Consider the following 17615-nt stretch of genomic DNA (forward strand, 5'->3'; position numbering starts at 1 on the left):
ACAAGTGAAAGGGGGAGGGGAAAGATTTACTGAAGCCATGTGAGGGCAACTCCAAAACTGAAGGAGTTTGATATCCAAGCCTTGAGAGGGGGGCATCTTGGCAGCAACAGGCCCCCAAGGGCTAGAACGAGGACCCTACCACAAGACTGCTTCTCTTCACACGTGCGCAGTATTTCCTCCTACTACAGACTGCTTTCTCCCAGCCAACGGCTTCCATTCCCACCCTTCCAGCGCTGCTACCCAAGAAGGAAGACATCTCCCTCCGAATTCCAGTTTGAAGAATACCAAGGAAACACACTGATTTACCAAGTGGAGATCATGCGCCCACCCTGGGACAACAGCTGTGTCCAGGCAGGAGGAGTGTTGTGATCGGGCTACCTGGGTGGGACGCCCACCCCACTGCATCCAGGAAGGCAAGGTCATATGAGAAGGTGGCAGCATCATTTGGACCCACGGCCAGAGCAGCGGAGGGGCCGCCCACTAAAGAATGTGTGTGCTGTTCAGTGAAGGGCAAGAGAATGTGAGGCAGACAAAACCAACTCTCCAGGCCAAGCTAACATCTGGCCCCTTTCTGCGTTTCCATGCCCCATGAATCAACAGCACACAAGCCCGGGCTGTCGTCCATCACCTTGATACACTCTATGTATGCCGGACTCTGCCCATTTGCTTGGAAGGACAGTCTATTAAAACCCCACCAGTTCACCCCAGGCTACTGAAATGACATCCCTTTCATGATGCCCTCAACATGAACTGGTCTCTTCACCTTGAACTTTGACAGTAATTTGTCCTGAGCTCCCCTATTGGACTTATCACATTCTGCCTTAATTAATATATCTGAATAAACAACCATTGGTCCTTCCCCAAAACCGGAGTGGTAGGCAGGAATCTCTTGAACATGGGGTGATAAATTAGAATAGTGCCTCCTTTCCACTGACAGGAATTAATGGAGAAATGCATCTTGCCTAAGAATTTGAACGAACTCAAAATAAAGGGAAAAAGTCAGTTTCAAATATGTAGCTATGTGGTTTGGCAACAGGCTTGTAATGGGCCTCCTCTCCCAGGCTGACAAAGGTAGGCCTCCTGGCAGAGTCTGAAATTGAAACTGCTCCACGTGAGGTTATCTGTCTTCATTGTGAGTCAACGAAACCTTAGTAGGTTATGTCACCTTTAGGAAAATGTTTCTCTTCCTTAAGAAGGATTTCTGTAGTGACTTACTCCTCCTATGGTATTCAGGCATCCTTTGGGGAATTTCTAGATGGGATACATACATGCACATGAAACTGTGTATGTATGTAATAAAACTTCTTGAAAGAAAGGAAGGGAGGGAGGGAGGGCAGGAAACAGGAAGAAAACAAGTAAGTCCATGAGACAAAAGTAACTCACTTCTAAAAATTATTAAACCTTCTGAAATGTCATCATACCTTTAATACGTACCAGGTCAGGGATTATTTTTCAGATTGGGTACCTGCTCTCCAAACACTAAATGAGCTCATGAGATAGACCAAGACAGTGGTCTCATGATTCTTATCTCCATTCCCAGCACACTCACTCTCTCGGACTGTATCTTTCTCTGTCTGGGACAAACCTGGGAAGCTTCCAGGATACACTGGAACCGCTCCCCTACCATCCTTTTCTCAGTTCATCCTGCCTCTTCTGCCCCTCACCCGACTATCCAATGCTCCAGTCATCCATTCATCTCTTCCCTCACAAGCCAACGATGTGTGTCGGTACTAGATACATATGTGTGTGGATGTAACAAGATATAGGAATAGCACTAACATTTTACTTCCCCAGTGTCCACTGCCACCTCTATTCCTAGTCCAAGATGCACAGGACAGGGAGAAGCTACAATGGTGAGATACAGTGGCACCTTTTGAATATAAGACAGCTACCCAGGGCTTCCCTGGTGGCGCAGTGGTTGAGGGTCCGCCTGCCGATGCAGGGGACGCGGGTTCGTGCCCCGGTCCAGGAAGATCCCACATGCCGCGGAGCGGCTGGGCCCGTGAGCCATGGCCGCTGGGCCTGCGCGTCCCGAGCCTGTGCTCCACGACGGGAGAGGCCACAACAGTGAGAGGCCCGCGTACCGCAAAATAATAAAAAAAAAAAGACAGCTACCCATTGAATTCACCATCCCTTACCTCTACTAAGAGGTGGTGAGACACACTGGGAAGAACAAAACCTTTAAAGTCAAGGACTATGTCCTGTTGCAGGTCTGGCTCTGCATTTATTGGCCCTGATCTTGGGCAACTCATTTCTCTGAGCCTCAGAGCCCCAAACTAATAAATGAAGCTGGCACCTGACATACAGGCCTTTTATAAGACAACACACGTGGAAACCACCTTGTGTACAATGCAGGAATGCCATTCACCTTATGTTACCATGCTCTCTGTTCCCTGTATTTCTTGGTATGGACTTGGACATAACTTTAAAACTCTTTAAACCTCAGTTTCCTCAACTGTAAAACAGGGACGGTATCTTGAGTTATTTTGAGAATCAAATGTTATAAGTATAAAGCACCTACCACAGCTTAGTAAACAATGGTTATTATGATTAATAAAGTAGTACACACCTACTAGTTATTTTGACTATGACTACAGAAAGTTTGGTCCTATCTAAGCTCTTCAAGGTTGTTCAGTTTGCAAATAGGCATCGCCTCTTGCATCAGCAAAAAAAAAAGCAGTCTTTCACATTTGTGTCATTACAGAGGCATATGATGGATATGAGCTGGAGTAGGAGAGAATGAGACACACGGCATAAGTGGATGAAAGGCACAAAGAGAAGAAGAGCTCAACACTTTCTGGGACCTGATGATTCATACTAAAAATGCATTTTAAAGACAACAATTATGGGGAACTTAGGTGACGTCCAATCCCTATATTTAAAAATTTTTCATTAGTAAATATTAAATGTCTTCATTGACTCTCCTACTGAAACCAACAAAACAAAAATCCAGGCATTCCTGGAGTCCTTGAAGTGGACAGTCGTGGATTCTGGCCCACACCAATCATTAACCACTCAGTTTCCAGTACAGCCTGTCCTGGGCTGCCCACAATATGACAAAGGGCAACTTTGAGATCCCAGGAATACATTTTGGGTAGTTTGGTTTTAACTGCTTTCACCCTCTGCTTACATCACATTCCCCTCTAGACACCAGTCATTTCCAAAGGCGTTGCTTTTAAGTTAGATCTTTTTCTCTTTCCTTCTGAGGGAATAAGGATAAGAAAGTAGTAGATGTGGTTTTTAGTTAACATATAAGTATTGATGGGTTTCAAGAAAGTAGTAGATGTGGTTTTTAGTTAATATATAAGTATTGATGGGTTTCTGCTAATCCAATTTTCCTCTTATTACCAAACCCTCTAAATTTTCACCTCTCGAAACAAACCGGTAATGTGTATGTGTGTCTATCAAAGAACAGTGATAATAAGGCAGGAGGGGATATTAAAAGAAAGAGAATACTAACAAGGAGGATCAGGACACAAAAAAGAAGAGAGGATAAAAAATATTTCTGACCAAAAGTGAAAGGTTTGCTAATAAGCCAGAAATCCCAAGCCCTCAACACCCCTTCACGATTTCCCAGGAGACCAGAACCCACGTCCTGAGAATGATGTCGGTGATGATTAGAAGGAAGGAAAGACTAAGGAAGAAACTCAAGCCACCTTAGTTTTAAAGACTGACAGAATAAGGGACAAGAGACCACAGCTTTTCACAACCTAACCACGGAACTGAAAAAAATCGGGTTCCTTGGTGTTTCTTCTACTATATGAAGGTGGAACATCTGTATCCGGGGAGAGGTAGGATCCATTCCAAATGCTTAAGATCCCTGTAAGCAGGGACAGTATCGGTCTGGATCACTATTTCGTCCCACCCTCTAGGAAGCACCTGGCACTCTGGACATGCTCGCTGAACACTCAAATGATTCCCCATCACTTCACTTCTTTGGGCCGCATCATACCCACCTATAAAATGAGGTGGTTGGGCCTGGTCATTCCTAAGGCCCTTTTGGCTGCAATGTCTATGGTTCTGGGATTCCGTCCAGCTGACATTACAGTGTGACCAAACCCACCCTTCACACCTAGGTCGTCATCACTTAACAGACAAAGGAAGCATGGGACACAGTCTGACCATCCCCAGCTCTCTGCTACCAATCTTAGTTTCACTTGTCCTTTGCTTATTAGTGGCAAATAGTTAATCATTTTCAAATCCCAGGTACCTGCTTTCACTTGAATTGAGTTTAATTTATACATGGCTATGTTATGACTTTCTGCTGTAGTTCAAACTGGCTGCGTTCCAGCTTTGGATTTCAAAGGAGAATGTGATTAACGCATTCCCTACAACTCCACTGGACTCTCAAGGTTCTCCACTGGCCTCCTAATCATTAATCCCACATCTCTCCAGGCTGTTAGGCTACCTAACGAGGCCTCCCTACAACACAGGCATCCAATCTGCTAGCCAGGCAATATAAACACAAAACTATATAAAGCAGATTATTCCTCAAATTTAACTGGATGAGAATTAGCACAAAGATTCAGTAGTCTTACAGAACTGCTACCTGCCCTCAAGAATTTCTCCATGTACAAGAACTAATAATATTCACTCTAAGGAATTAAGGACTTCGTGTATCTCCCCTCTCAGAAGTCATTTAAAAGTTTTTAAAAAATTATTTGGAAACAATTTCAAACTTGCAGAAAAGTTGAAAGAATAAGAATAGCACAACGGACACCAATACATCCTCTTTACCCAGATTTACCTATTGTTAACATTTTACTCCATTTTCCATTTGAGTCTGAGCTTGCTTTCACATGCACACATTTGTGCGCCCTATAGATACTCCCCTCCCCCCGAAACAATTAATGGTAAGCTGCATTTATATCATGGCCCTTTACCCCCAAAGAAGAAGCAATTACATTTTAAAATAGAATATAAGGAAAATAGAATGTTGTACAAATGTGTTAAGTCCCCAGTGATAGAATTTCAAGAATGGCAATGAACAGCGTGGGAGGTTTGCTCAGAGCGAGGCTTTCTACTATCCCTAGAGAGTCAACCCACTGTATTCCTGGGATCAGCCTTGATCCCAGGCCAAGAGCAAACACACACGCATGCGTGCGCGCGCACACACACACACGCACCTCCATTTTATTTTAGAAGGAAAAAGAAGCCTTGAAATGAAACAGGTACGGTGACGACCGCCAGCTTCCATTTTTCTCCAGGTAAAGCACAGGGTGATACGGTTGGTCATTCTGTTCTCAAGAGAGAATTCTGCTCCCCCAGGACAAAGCTACAGAGGCGGCCCACTTTCAGAAACACCTCTTCTACTTATAAGCTCACAAAAATGTTTCTGTTTGAACTAAAAACATAACCACATAAAGTCCCTCTACAAAAATGTTTCTGTTTGAACTAAAAACATAACCACATAAAGTCCCTCTACAACACAAGAAAGGGCTACTCACTACCTTTCTAGTTTTGATAAACCTCAGAAGGCAACAATCACCATCTGCTGGGGATGGTGCACCGGATGCTCAGGCAACCTCCGCTGTTCCCTAACACCAACTTGTCCCTTGGTTTCCAAGACCTGCACCACAAGAGTGGGTTGCAGGTGAGGGGGAATAAGCAGCGTGAAGCCACTCCATTATTATCACGCTGCAAATAAATAGCTCTTCTGCCTTTGGCAGTAAAGCGTTTTGCATACTTGGTAATTACCGTTAATAAACTTTTTAATATGTGATTGCATCCCCTGGAGAAACAGAGGCTTTCTTATTGAAATTACTTTCTTAAAATCCCTTCCTTAGAGCATCTACAAAATCAAGAAAGTAGAGGAGAAAAGAAAGAATTTTGTTAGGTATAAAAAAACTTTTTTAATTAGCACACACTTGAAAACTAAAACACAAATGCAGCGGACACCAGGTACTAAGCGCACGCATAGTTCTCTGCACACCCCACAAAGACCAGACACATTTAAATCAACAAGACACTTTATTGTCAAGGTAACACCAAGGTAACTGAGCAAATGAATCCGAAACATTTACCTTGTACTAAACTCCCCCCCTTTTTTTTTAAAGGAATAGCGCATGCACAATACAGCACAAAGGAAGATTTAAAGTGAAAGGAACACAAGAAGGATGAGTAGGTTTACCTTAGAAGTCTATCTATAAAATATTTATAAGAGTTTTATAAAGACATGTATAAACATGCACTTATCAGAAAGAGTCTTGCAAAGCAACGAGGAAAAGAAAGGTAAGACTAGGAAGATGCCTGGCTTGGCTCTGGGGGTAGTAAAAGATCGCGCGATCTACCTTGTTTGGACGCCCTCCGTCGAATCTTCATTGTGGGGAAGGAAGGCCACGAGTAGTTAAAAGGTGAGTCCGAGTCAGAATCCATCTTTTCGTCTTGATGAAATCAACAGATTCAACAGCAGAGACTCAGGAAGAACTCGGACATCCCCAGCCAGGAGGCGAGTCTCCCGTGTGATGTAAAAGGAAGGAATGGGGCTGGGTGAAAGCTGCGAACACCGGGAGGGAGAGGCAATAAATGTTTTGCTTCCTTCAGGCGTTCAGGCATGTAGACCAAGAAGGAGGCTATAAATATGCAAGTCAAACTGCGAAAGTTAAAAGAGGCGAGCACAGCAGCTCAGAGTGGTACTGGTACACCGCAGTCCAGTTATTCAAAAGGTCACTGGGAGCAAATGAATCATTAACTCTCTTCTCGTTGCTGGAAATGGAAATGAAGAAAAAAAGGTAACCGCGAATTGAAAGAGAGCCGCCTGACACTCAAGAAAACCCTCCCAATGCAGACGCCTGTTTTGGTCGGGAGCTAGAGGATCATTTCTCAGAAAAGCCACCCTGTGCAGCATGAGATAAAGGTTGAGGTTTATGCGTGTGGACAGCCAGAAAGCTCCAGTACACAGACAAATAAAGGCCGTCATACTCAGGGCAGGTATTTTTCCAGAGCAATCTATTCTTTCATACCATTGGCAGCTTTTCAGATCTAAGAGCCAAAGCAACTCTGATAATTCATTTAACAATCCAGTCTCCCCATCCTTTTAATCCAAAAGGGCTTGGAAGCTTTAACTTTTAACCAGAATTGTACTTATTAAATTCATGTAAAGTCATCCACTTTACCGTTCAGCACAACTGGGGCGTTTTTTCTCAAATTGTCACCAAGTTTGGCCATCCATCACAAGGAGCTGGGCGCCTTTGGGGCTCTGATCTAAACTCGCAGTCCATCTCAATGGAGCTAGCGACTAATTTACCACAAACCAACAGTTCTTACACAGTCTCCCTGAACAACTCGTCAGTAATTAGCATTCAGTAGAAGCCCATTACTGCCTCCCCATAAATCGTTGACACTGCTCAAACTTACTTCTCTAAACCCCCACCGGCAGGCGCACAGATACATGGGCCAGCAAGGCAGCCAAAGTCTGCAGCAGAAAAGAAGTAGATCCCGAGTCTCATACGGGAGTCTCTTTTAAGCATTTCTTTTCACAGAAGTATTGTCTTTTGTTTTGAGGGCATCTGACGGCCAAATAAACTAAAGGAGAGTGGAAACAACGTGAGGATCCTTTCAACTCTGCAGACCTGGAACATGACAATATGTGTCTTAATTAACATTCATCTCTTTACTTCAATTATTTCAAAAATCGTTGGCACTCTCGTGCCATGCTGTGTGAGAAAACAGATGCGTAACCTGCTCCCTGATAGCTAACCCTGTCTGACTGGGCTGGGGTTGGGTGAGGGGTACAGCTAGATGCGAAGGAAATCAGAATTACATACGTCACCTCTGTGTTCATATGGGTTGCTATGTAAATATAGCATACAAGTAGACCAGCTATAAGCTATGTAATGACAAGCATCACAAGTAAATTAAAACAAAAAATATATTCTCTACTTTGTGACCTTTTATTTGAAGAATAAGTACATATTTTTCTTACTCAGCTGGAGCAACTGTAAGGAAAAATTACTCTCAACTCTACTATCAGGTAAGAGAGTTTTAGTCCATACACAACTTTCTATAAGAAAATAGATAAAATCTTGTGAATGGGTTTCCATTCATTCTCAGTTTTAGGACTTAGAACACTGTAGGCAGCCGCTAAACGAATGAATGATTTACACAGTTAAGTCCCAACCCGTAGACGAAGCATCTTTATATGACAGTTGTAATATTTTTAGTAAACATCTGCTAATTGAAGTGTGTGTCTTGAGCAAAAAAAAAAAATGCTATGCGAACTCTGGTAAAGTGCTTAAATATATATTTGCATTTTATTCATCATAACAGTGTCTACGTTTGCAAACAGCAGTACTGTTGGGTGGAGAAAACCCTTTGTTCTCTAAGGCTCCCTACAATACTTGGGGTGTGCACAGAACTCTTGCCTGCCTGAGAGATGTCCAGAGACCCTAGGAAGGGAACCTCCACAAGTGTAGACAAGCACCATTTGGAAATGAAGGTACTGGGTCAGGAAATACTGTTATCTTTCTCATTATCATGCAAAGGAAAGTTTTAGAGCCACTAAACCTGGGATAAATCCCAGGTCAACAAACTACTGGAGTGGGCTGCTCCTCTCTTAAGCGTCAGAGACAGGCCAGAAGACCTTCAGGACAATGCAGAGATATGAAAGAACTTTGTAAAATGCAGTTCTTGAGTTGAGATGCCAGGTAGGTGAATCTCAATCTAATTATCCCCAAAGCACAGTCCTTGTTGACCAATTCCATATCAACTGATTGTTGAAATAGAAATTATTCTGGCAATAAAACTACTAGAATTACCCAACCAGTACACATGAGAAACCCTACAAGAGACTTTCCAATTTCACTTGCTTTATTATTTATGGACATGGTTTAAAGAATAAATTGAGTTTACTGACCAGCAGTGTGCATAGTTAACATAAAAAGTGGAGTATCAAATATTGCGTTGACAGTCTTTTTTAGGCCAACTCGTTTTCTTACCAAAGAATTTCTCCTGAATATGGGTCATTTATCCTCCTTGTTTTCTACAGTAATTGAGTTTGTCCCAGCATTGGGTCAATGTGATTGCATTTAAATTAATTCAAGATGTTATTTACATCTCATTCATATTCAACGGCTTAATTTCTTTGCTTTCTCTGACGGGCTGATTGCAATTGCAGTTGGCAGAATTCAATGATATATCCCCAAGGCCACTTTCTCACCAGATATCATACAACCATGACAACATAAGAATGTAAATGATTTCATCAGCCTTACTGTGCCCACTCTAATTAGAAAATCCTTTACTTAGAAAACAACCTCCATAAAGTCTCAATTATCCAGGACACAGGCTGTCACCTACCTCTCAACAATGATAAAACTGAACCTCCCTAGAAGAGTATTTATATTTCAAGTTAAATTACAGTACTTGTACAGTTTTCTTATCCTCCAATGGGATCCAAAATTCCTTGAGGACAAAAACTGTGTTTTACATTCATATTTTTAAGGAGACTCAAGCTGAAAAGAAAAAGTACGGGATTTTGGAGACCTATATAGATGGTCGCCGGCTTATGATGGTTCAACTTAGGATTTTTCGACTTTACCGATGGTGCAGAAGCAACACGCATTCAGTAGAAACTGGACTTGGAATTCTGAATTTTGATCTTTTCCCAGACTGGCGATATGCCCTATGACACTCTGTCATGAGGCCGAGCAGTGTCAGCGAGTACAGATCCCAGTCAGCCACACGATCATGAGGGTAAACACCCTCTATGCTTACAGCCATTCTGTACCCATACAATCATTCTGTTTTTCAGTTTCATGACCGTATTCAATAAATTACGAGATAGTCAACACTTTATTATAAAATATGCTTTGCGTTAGATGATGATGCCCAATTGTAGGCTAATGGATGTGTTCTGAGCATTTAAAATATGCTAGGCTAAAGCAATCTTGAGAACGAAAAAAGGAACTGGAGGAATCAGGCTCCCTGACTTCAGACTATACTACAAAGCTACAGTTATCAAGACGGTATGGTACTGGCACAAAAACAGAAAGATAGATCAATGGAACAGGATAGAAAGCGGACGCTCAGCAGGTTAGATTTATTAAATGCATTTTTCACTTATGATATTTTCAACTTATGATGGTTTTATTGGGGCATGACCCCATCATAAGTCAAGGAAGATCTATATATCTGGACTCTGTCACTTATTTACTTAGTGGTCCTCACCAAGTCACTCATACCTTCTGATCCTCAGTTGTTTCCTATAAAATGGGATATCTATACTTCAAAGAGTTGTAAGGATCAAATGAGATTATAACAGTAAAGGACATACGGTTTCACTAAGTTTTAGTTTAAATGTTAACTGTAAATAAAGTTTCCCTTTCATTATATTTCTCTCCTATATTATAGACACTGAAAGATTCTTATCTTTATCTCAAGAGTAATAGCTTGATTTTCAAAACAGAGACACGGCAAAATGAAAAGAAGTTCCAAGGAAATCATACTGAGACAGAAAGAGGAGGATTTGTTTTGCTTTTCTGCTCCATTGTTTGACCACCAGAGACTACAGTTTTTAACACTGTTAAACATGATTCTTGGGGAAAATAATAATAATAATTTAAAAAAATACAGACAAAAGGCAGCAGGACCCATGATGCAAGGACAAGCCTATCCCGGATAATTTCAGCCTAAACAGTGACAATTTCACGTAGTTCAAGTTCCAGCATTAGGTGAAAGTCAGAGATGATCAAAGTCTTCCTCAAAAACCTCTTTGAAGGCACCATGTCATCACTCTAAGTTCAACAGAAAGAGTTCTTTGCTGGAGAACATCGTTACCTCGGTCGGGCACCAGAAGAAATGGTTGACTTGGGCTTCCCTGGTGGCGCAGTGGCTGAGAGTCCGCCTGCCGATGCAGGGGACGTGGGTTCGTGCCCCGGTCTGGGAAGATCCCACATGCCGTGGAGCGGCTGGGCCCGTGAGCCATGGCCGCTGAGCCTGTGCGTCCGGAGCCTGTGCTCCGCAACGGGAGAGGCCACAACAGTGAGAGGCCCGCGTACCGCAAAAAAAAAAAAAAAAAAATGGTTGGCTTTCACTGAGAGGCCATGTTTTACAGAAAACAAAGGTCTTAAAAGCACAGCTCACATCCACGCGTAAGATGCACTCACTGTGAGCCCCAGGGAGGGAAGCGCACATTCACGTCCAGCCTCATGCTCACTCAGGGCTGTTACACTCACTGAGTGTAGAACCACCTGAGGTTCAAATGATTATTTTTCTCCCTATCTCCCCTCCCTGTTGTATTTTTTTAATAGAGCCTATAAAGTTGGATTCACATAAAATAGACATGAAGTAGGAGCATGGTACAATGGTGGTCATAAATTAGAAACCCAGGGTGCCACCATTCATAATACCACCTTACTTTAAAAATAACAATATGTTTTACTTCTTATCTACCTTAATTACCTTGATTTATTTGAACAAAAACTCTGCATGCCCCTCCGAAAGTTCTGATAAGCCCCATTATGTCATCCTACTATCTAAGGGGGAAAAAAACCCCAGACACAACCTAGAAGTCCAACAAATGAAATTACCTGTATTATGATATACCCACATGTAATACAAAAAGAGAAAAAAATTCTCAAAAACACTTCAGGATAGGAAAATAATAGATTTTCTGACCCAAGTAACATATTAAAGAATTATGTTGTCAAAGCCTCCACCAGCATTTAGTATTGCTACAGATACAGGTTCTACTTAGCTGATTCTCTTAAGGAAATAAAGATCCTTGGTGGACCTCTTTTTGTCTTAAACACTGAAGTTCCCGGGCACAACCTGAAAGGAAAGAATTAGGACAAATTCACTAAGTTTTTCTGAATGATACATTATGAAGAATTTTGAATTTGTCCTGAAGAGGCAGCTGTGGATAGTAAATGTAAGGGTCCCTTACATGTCCAGGTTATGGGCCATAAGTCTGGACAGAGAAAGGTTGGAGGGGGAGGAAAGTATCTTGTTACAGCCTGAGGAGAAAAAAAATTCTTCATAGTAGGAAGAGCTGAGGCACCTAGGGAAGCAACATCTATGATTACATTTGAAGTTTTTTCTGATAATGTTCCAATTTTAATTTTTCCAAACCTTCGGAAAAAGTTTCTTACATGATATGGACTTATTCACAAACTTTTTTTAAAATCAATTTTAACATCAAAGTTCAACCTATTGTTCTATAGACTTTTACGGTCATTCACATGTAAATAAGTTAAAAGAGCAAAGAATTTAAATCGTTTTAATATAAGTGTCATCAAGCCTACAGTTCTGAAGCTGAAATTCACACAAAATGTGATGGATAATCCTGTGTGTTTGGGTTTTTTTTAAAGGGTGGGCTCATCTTGTATATGCTACTGGAGTATTGCTGCTTCTAGGCCCTCTCAACTGACACAGCAATGAAATATGTGTGTCCTAACCTAGGTATATACACGTACCTACAAATAGTTCCATACGCAACCATGTGTATCTATTTTAACTAATCATGAGTACATAGTGATGTCCACATCTCTCATTCATTAGCACATGGATCATTCTGGCCTCCTCCGCTTGCTTCTCTGTAAACTCCCACTCCAATAGTGAAAAACCTGACACCTACTCTCCATCATCCATTGACTTACTTATTTCCAGTATATATTAATAGTGGTATCAGAAATGTTAACCTGTACCCCTATGGGAAACAACTTTCTCACCTAGAAGACATGCTTATGTACAGTTTCTTTTGCTTTTATTCTTACAGACTCTACTCATTTCCAAAGTTACTGAGGTCTGTACCCTGCTCCCATCCTCTACAGTGAGGTTGTTTCCAAAGTTTTTAGTACAATTAGGTTGTTTTGCTACATTTTGTGTTCCATCACAGGATCCTCCAACCTCTTGATTTTTTATTTGCACACACTGAAGTTTCCTCTCTGTGCCATAAAGTTCTATGGGCTTTGACAAATGCAGTGTCGTGTATCTACCATTACAGTATCGTAAAGAATATTCACCACCCTAAGATAAAACCCCACAATGACAGGAATATGTAGAAAGGACACAGAAGCCAACTGAAAGAGTCCCTCATCACCAAAGCTAGAACACTCTGAATAGAGTAGTACTAGATGACTACCCAAAGTGTAAAATAAATATCCATGAATTTATACTGACATAAATGACTGAATAAATAAGTGAGAGGGATAAAAATCTCCCATGGAGAAGAATTCCAAATAGTTTTAGACACTTTGCCCACAGGGAAGCATACAGATAACTCCTCATTCCTAAAGTGTGGGCTGCACATCATGACTTCCTTTCAAAAAACACGATATGGGAAGAGGAGTGGGGAAGAGTAACTTTACAGTGGAGAAACCTGACAAACGCTAGCTCTACCAGGTAATCAAGGTCATCATCAACACTGACAAGTCATGCCGATATTATATGCTATTGATATAATGTGATGGAAATGGCGCTTAGCCTCTGTGGTCTTCCTCCCCAAACCCATAACCTCAGTTTAATGATAGAGAAAACACCCCAAAATTACCAATGAAGGGACATTCTATGGAATACATGACCAGTATTCCTCAAAAATGTCAAGATCATCAAAAATAAGTCTGAGAAACTCTCACAGCCAAGGGGAGCCTAAGGAAACACAGCTGAATGTAATATGGTATCCTGGGACAGAAGAAGGAAACTAGATAAAAACTAAGGAAATCTAAATAAAGGATGGACTTTAGTCAATAATAATGTATCAAAACTGGTTCATTAATTTTAAAAAATATACCATTATAATATATGATGTTAATAATAAGGGAAACTAGGGGAGTCTAGGGGGCTGGGTGTATGGGAACTCTCTGTACCATCTTTGCAACTTTTCTGTAAATCTAAAACTGTTCTACAAAATAAAGTGTAAAAATGTGTTAAAGGATGGGGACAAAATGTACAGACTCTATGTTCATTAAATATTTGTGGGATTCATGCTCAAAGAAAGTGTGCATTGCTTATTCAGATACGTAGAATTCAAGTCATGCATAAAACTCTATTTCCCTTTGCTTAAGTTCTGAAGTGAAGTTCCCATGTAGCTCTGAGGGAACTAATTAGACATTGAAAGATTATATGCTAAAAATAACTGTAATTTCTCAGAAACAAATAGTGTCACTTTGGGGTTAACATGTTCCTAAGAGTTAACCCTAATGAGGAGCCCCCATTGGACACTTGGGGGGTAGGTAAGTCTACTTCAGTTAGATCAGCAGAAACCTAATGGTAGATAAATCTCAAGAATCTGGATGAAGCCCAGCTCGCTTCCTCAAAGTTTGCTTCAAAATTCTGGACACCTTTAACTTCACTCTTGATTCTGTTTTTTGTTTGTTATTTTAAATGTTATGAAGAAACAAAAGACTATTTACCCCGGGCTCTCGTATTCAGCATATGATTGCATCACTTCTTTCCTATGCTTTACACGTATTCTTCTGAAGAATCTCATATTGAATAAGAAGAATAAGTTCTGTTGGATTTCTTGCCCATGACTGAAGTAAGAGGCCATGTTTCATAAAAATGTCTTCCAAATTAGGCACTCTAAAAGTTACAGCAAATTGTCCCAATAAAGTGATAAGAGCTCGTGCTGCCTGGCAATGAAAGCTAACCAGAATCTTAATTGCCCTAAAGTCCCTTCCAAGGGATTAACCACTGGGTACTCAGCAAGCCTAAACACACTGACACTGCAATCAAGCCCGAAACCTAAGGATTCCCCTGTGCGGGCAATTCTTTCATTAACCGTCTGCACACACAGGTATTCCCAAGTGTTTCAACAAAAGAAAAGGGGACAAAATCCTTAAGTGGAAATTTAACTTTCCACAAAAAGCATTTACAAATACTATTTCCAGGATGTATTTCATATTTTTCTTTGTTTCATGTTTTATAAGGTAGTTGTAGTTTCCTTAAGATTTTATACTTGTTTGAAATTTATAATGATTTGATTTAATCAAAACAGAACCTTTAGGGACAGAAGCTCTGGAATTATTCACTAAGCTGGTTTGTTTGGAGTTGAGGATCCTGTTTTGGAGAATGAAACATTTAGAGTTCAGAGAAAGAACTGTCATTTTTTTCCCCCTCCTAGATTACATTTCAGAAATTAAGTTGGTTTGTGACATGAAAGAAAAAGGTGATTTAGAATACACGACAGCTAGGTTGGTACTACTGTCAAACATCAGGCCTCCTTGTAACGCCCTATGACATTGGTGTAAACAACCGTCCACTCCCTTCATCCCGAACTGTGCACCTCTTCAGTCCAATAAATGAATGTGACCGCAAACTACAATCACTTGATTCCTTCCTAATGTTTGAAAATAACCTTTAAAGGTTTAATCATCTCATTTAGGTTCAAGTCTTTAGGAAACTTTCAATGAATTTTTTTTGTTTTTTACCTTTCCCACGGATCTACCATGATGTTGACGGGGATCATCATTAAAAGTCTGCAAACCTAATACAAATGGGCTTCCATGAATTGCTTTTGTAACCAACTGAGATAAAAGTAGAACCACAATGCTCCAATTCCCAACACACTGAAAACCCAGTAAGTCAGAGTGATTTCAGCAGAGCAGCGCTCCCTTAAGGAGCCATGTCATGGTTCTCAACCTTGGCTGTACCTGAGAATCACCTGGGAAGCTTCTACAACTCCTGCAACACAGGCTGCACTTCAGGCCAATTAGGTCAGACTTCTGTGGGGGTGGGACCAGGGCTTCAGGATTGTTTGTTAAAGCTCCAAGGTAATTCCAACGGGCAAGCAGAGTTCAGATAACAGAGTACTTAGATTAATTAGCGACTCCTAATCTTAACTCACTTTTATTTTGTTTTTAAACACATTATTTGTGATCAAAAACTAGGCAGAACATTAGACCTATCATTAGACCAGACAGCTTCCTAGCCTTGGGACTTGTTTAAAAAAAAAAAAAAAAAACATAAAAAATTATAAGAAAAGACGATAACATGAAGACATTATACCTACAATAAGACTTTAGTTCCTTCACATTTCCTTGTCTGTAGTATTATATTAACCTGAAAACCCCTAAGTTCTTTTTTAACTTACGGGATAAAAGTCTGTCAATAAATATTCCAATTGTCTAATTTAAAGAAAAATGCTTTATTCGCATTCCACAAGGAGAATTTTATCCAGAGAATGAAACCACAAATAGAAAAGGCGGAACACTCGTGATAAGAGAACCAAACTCAGCTTACACCACTCAGCAGAATTCCAGTAAGTTGGCAATTTCTTCTACCAAAACCAATTTTTAAAACCTCAACAACTGCAATAAGAAATTTTCATTGAAGTGAAGGAAAGGAATAAAATCTGAATCAGAACTTTTACAAATAACTGTGCATTCCGAGTGATCTTCTTGGGATATTTCTCCAGCCCCAGCCCCTTTATTTCAAAACCGAAACACTGGTAAGCTTTGGTTTGTGGTGGAAAGATGACCCCAAAAACAGAAGAGAAAAGAAGAAAATCTACCCAAAACTTTTATAGCCTGGGGCATAAAGAGAGACCTGCCAGAAATTAGGCTTGAAAACTTACTTTTCAGAAGGCTAAGAGCTCTGCTAAGGTTACTCCCTCTCCCTTTTTTTCCTTTTTTCTTTTCTTTCATGTTTCATGCAACAGTTCCGAGATCTCAACATAGATACACATGAGTTACGAAATAATCACAGCCGAAAGAGGACCAGCTTCCAGTGACATGGGTCCTAGATCTTAAGATTCCACATTTTGGACCTTGCTTCTGCAAATAAAGTTTCAAGATGTTTCCAAGCAACTTAAAATTGCTGTTTTATAAGGTTTTATAGCTTAGTAGCATCAATCCCATTTCCAAACTTTAAGTTAGTATAAGAAGAAAATTAGTCCTACTTATTGGTGGTTTGCCAGGCTAGCACTGTTGACTGTATCGTCTCCACCCAGCTCACCACCTAAAGCCATGGGCCTGGACTCTCCCAGACACACCCACAAAAGCAGATCTTGGATAAAGAGTTCCTGCTGCCCCTAACATTCTGTTCTGAGGGACTGTTCTTTGGATCTCCCAATCATTTCCTTCCAGTTTCCCTTCGGTGATGTTTTCCTAAGCTTCCTATGCGGGGTCTCTGTTTCTCTCTGTCTTGTCTGTGTCAGCTGGGTTGAGCACCCTGAAACACCTCACTTCCTACTGTTTGTTTCTGTTTCTGCTTCCTTCTCTTCCCGACTCGTCTGGATGAGTTTTTCTGGTATCAAGTCAGGTTTCCTTTCACATCCAGCTTTGATTCATCTGTCTCCCTAGTGCCCACCTTCCCAGCCTCAACACCCACTAAGAGGTTTTCTCATATTACATATAAGTAATGAAGAGTAACAGCAAGGAAGTGACCCAGGGCATTAACCAATAACTGGGATTCGAGCCTCAGCATGTACTGACAATTGGGCCACTCTGTAAAATTAACAATACATATTATAAAAAGGAGGCTTTTGTTTTGTTTTCCTGGTCGATAAACACTTGTGGAAAGAATCTATGACATTTTCCCTTCTTCATACAAAAGTAATCATAGAAAAATGTACAGCATCATTTTAAGCTACCTTCTAAAATGAAGCTTACTTATGGCATATAATGTTACGTGAATAAAGCAGGACATAGAATTCTATTGTTTACACGATCACAACT

At 40.8% G+C, this 17615-nt stretch overlaps 1 protein-coding gene across 2 annotated transcripts in view; it reads right to left on the bottom strand.

The window, feature by feature from the left end:
• Positions 1–17615, bottom strand: part of ARHGEF28 (Rho guanine nucleotide exchange factor 28) — a 256291-nt gene that overhangs the window by 125752 nt on the left and 112924 nt on the right. Inside the window, exon 1 of one of the 2 annotated variants that reach the window (XM_082834981.1) lies at positions 6291–6589. The exons of the other annotated variant lie outside the window; for it this stretch is intronic. Within the exon in view, the coding sequence (XP_082691107.1) occupies positions 6291–6375 (85 nt within the window). The 5' untranslated portion in view covers positions 6376–6589. Of the gene's footprint in view, positions 1–6290; positions 6590–17615 lie in introns of those variants that run through there. 2 annotated transcript variants of the gene reach the window in all.

The sequence above is a fragment of the Leucopleurus acutus genome (assembly GCF_964270905.1).
Source record: "Leucopleurus acutus genome assembly, chromosome: 3".
In the NCBI taxonomy this organism is placed as follows: domain Eukaryota; kingdom Metazoa; phylum Chordata; class Mammalia; order Artiodactyla; family Delphinidae; genus Leucopleurus; species Leucopleurus acutus.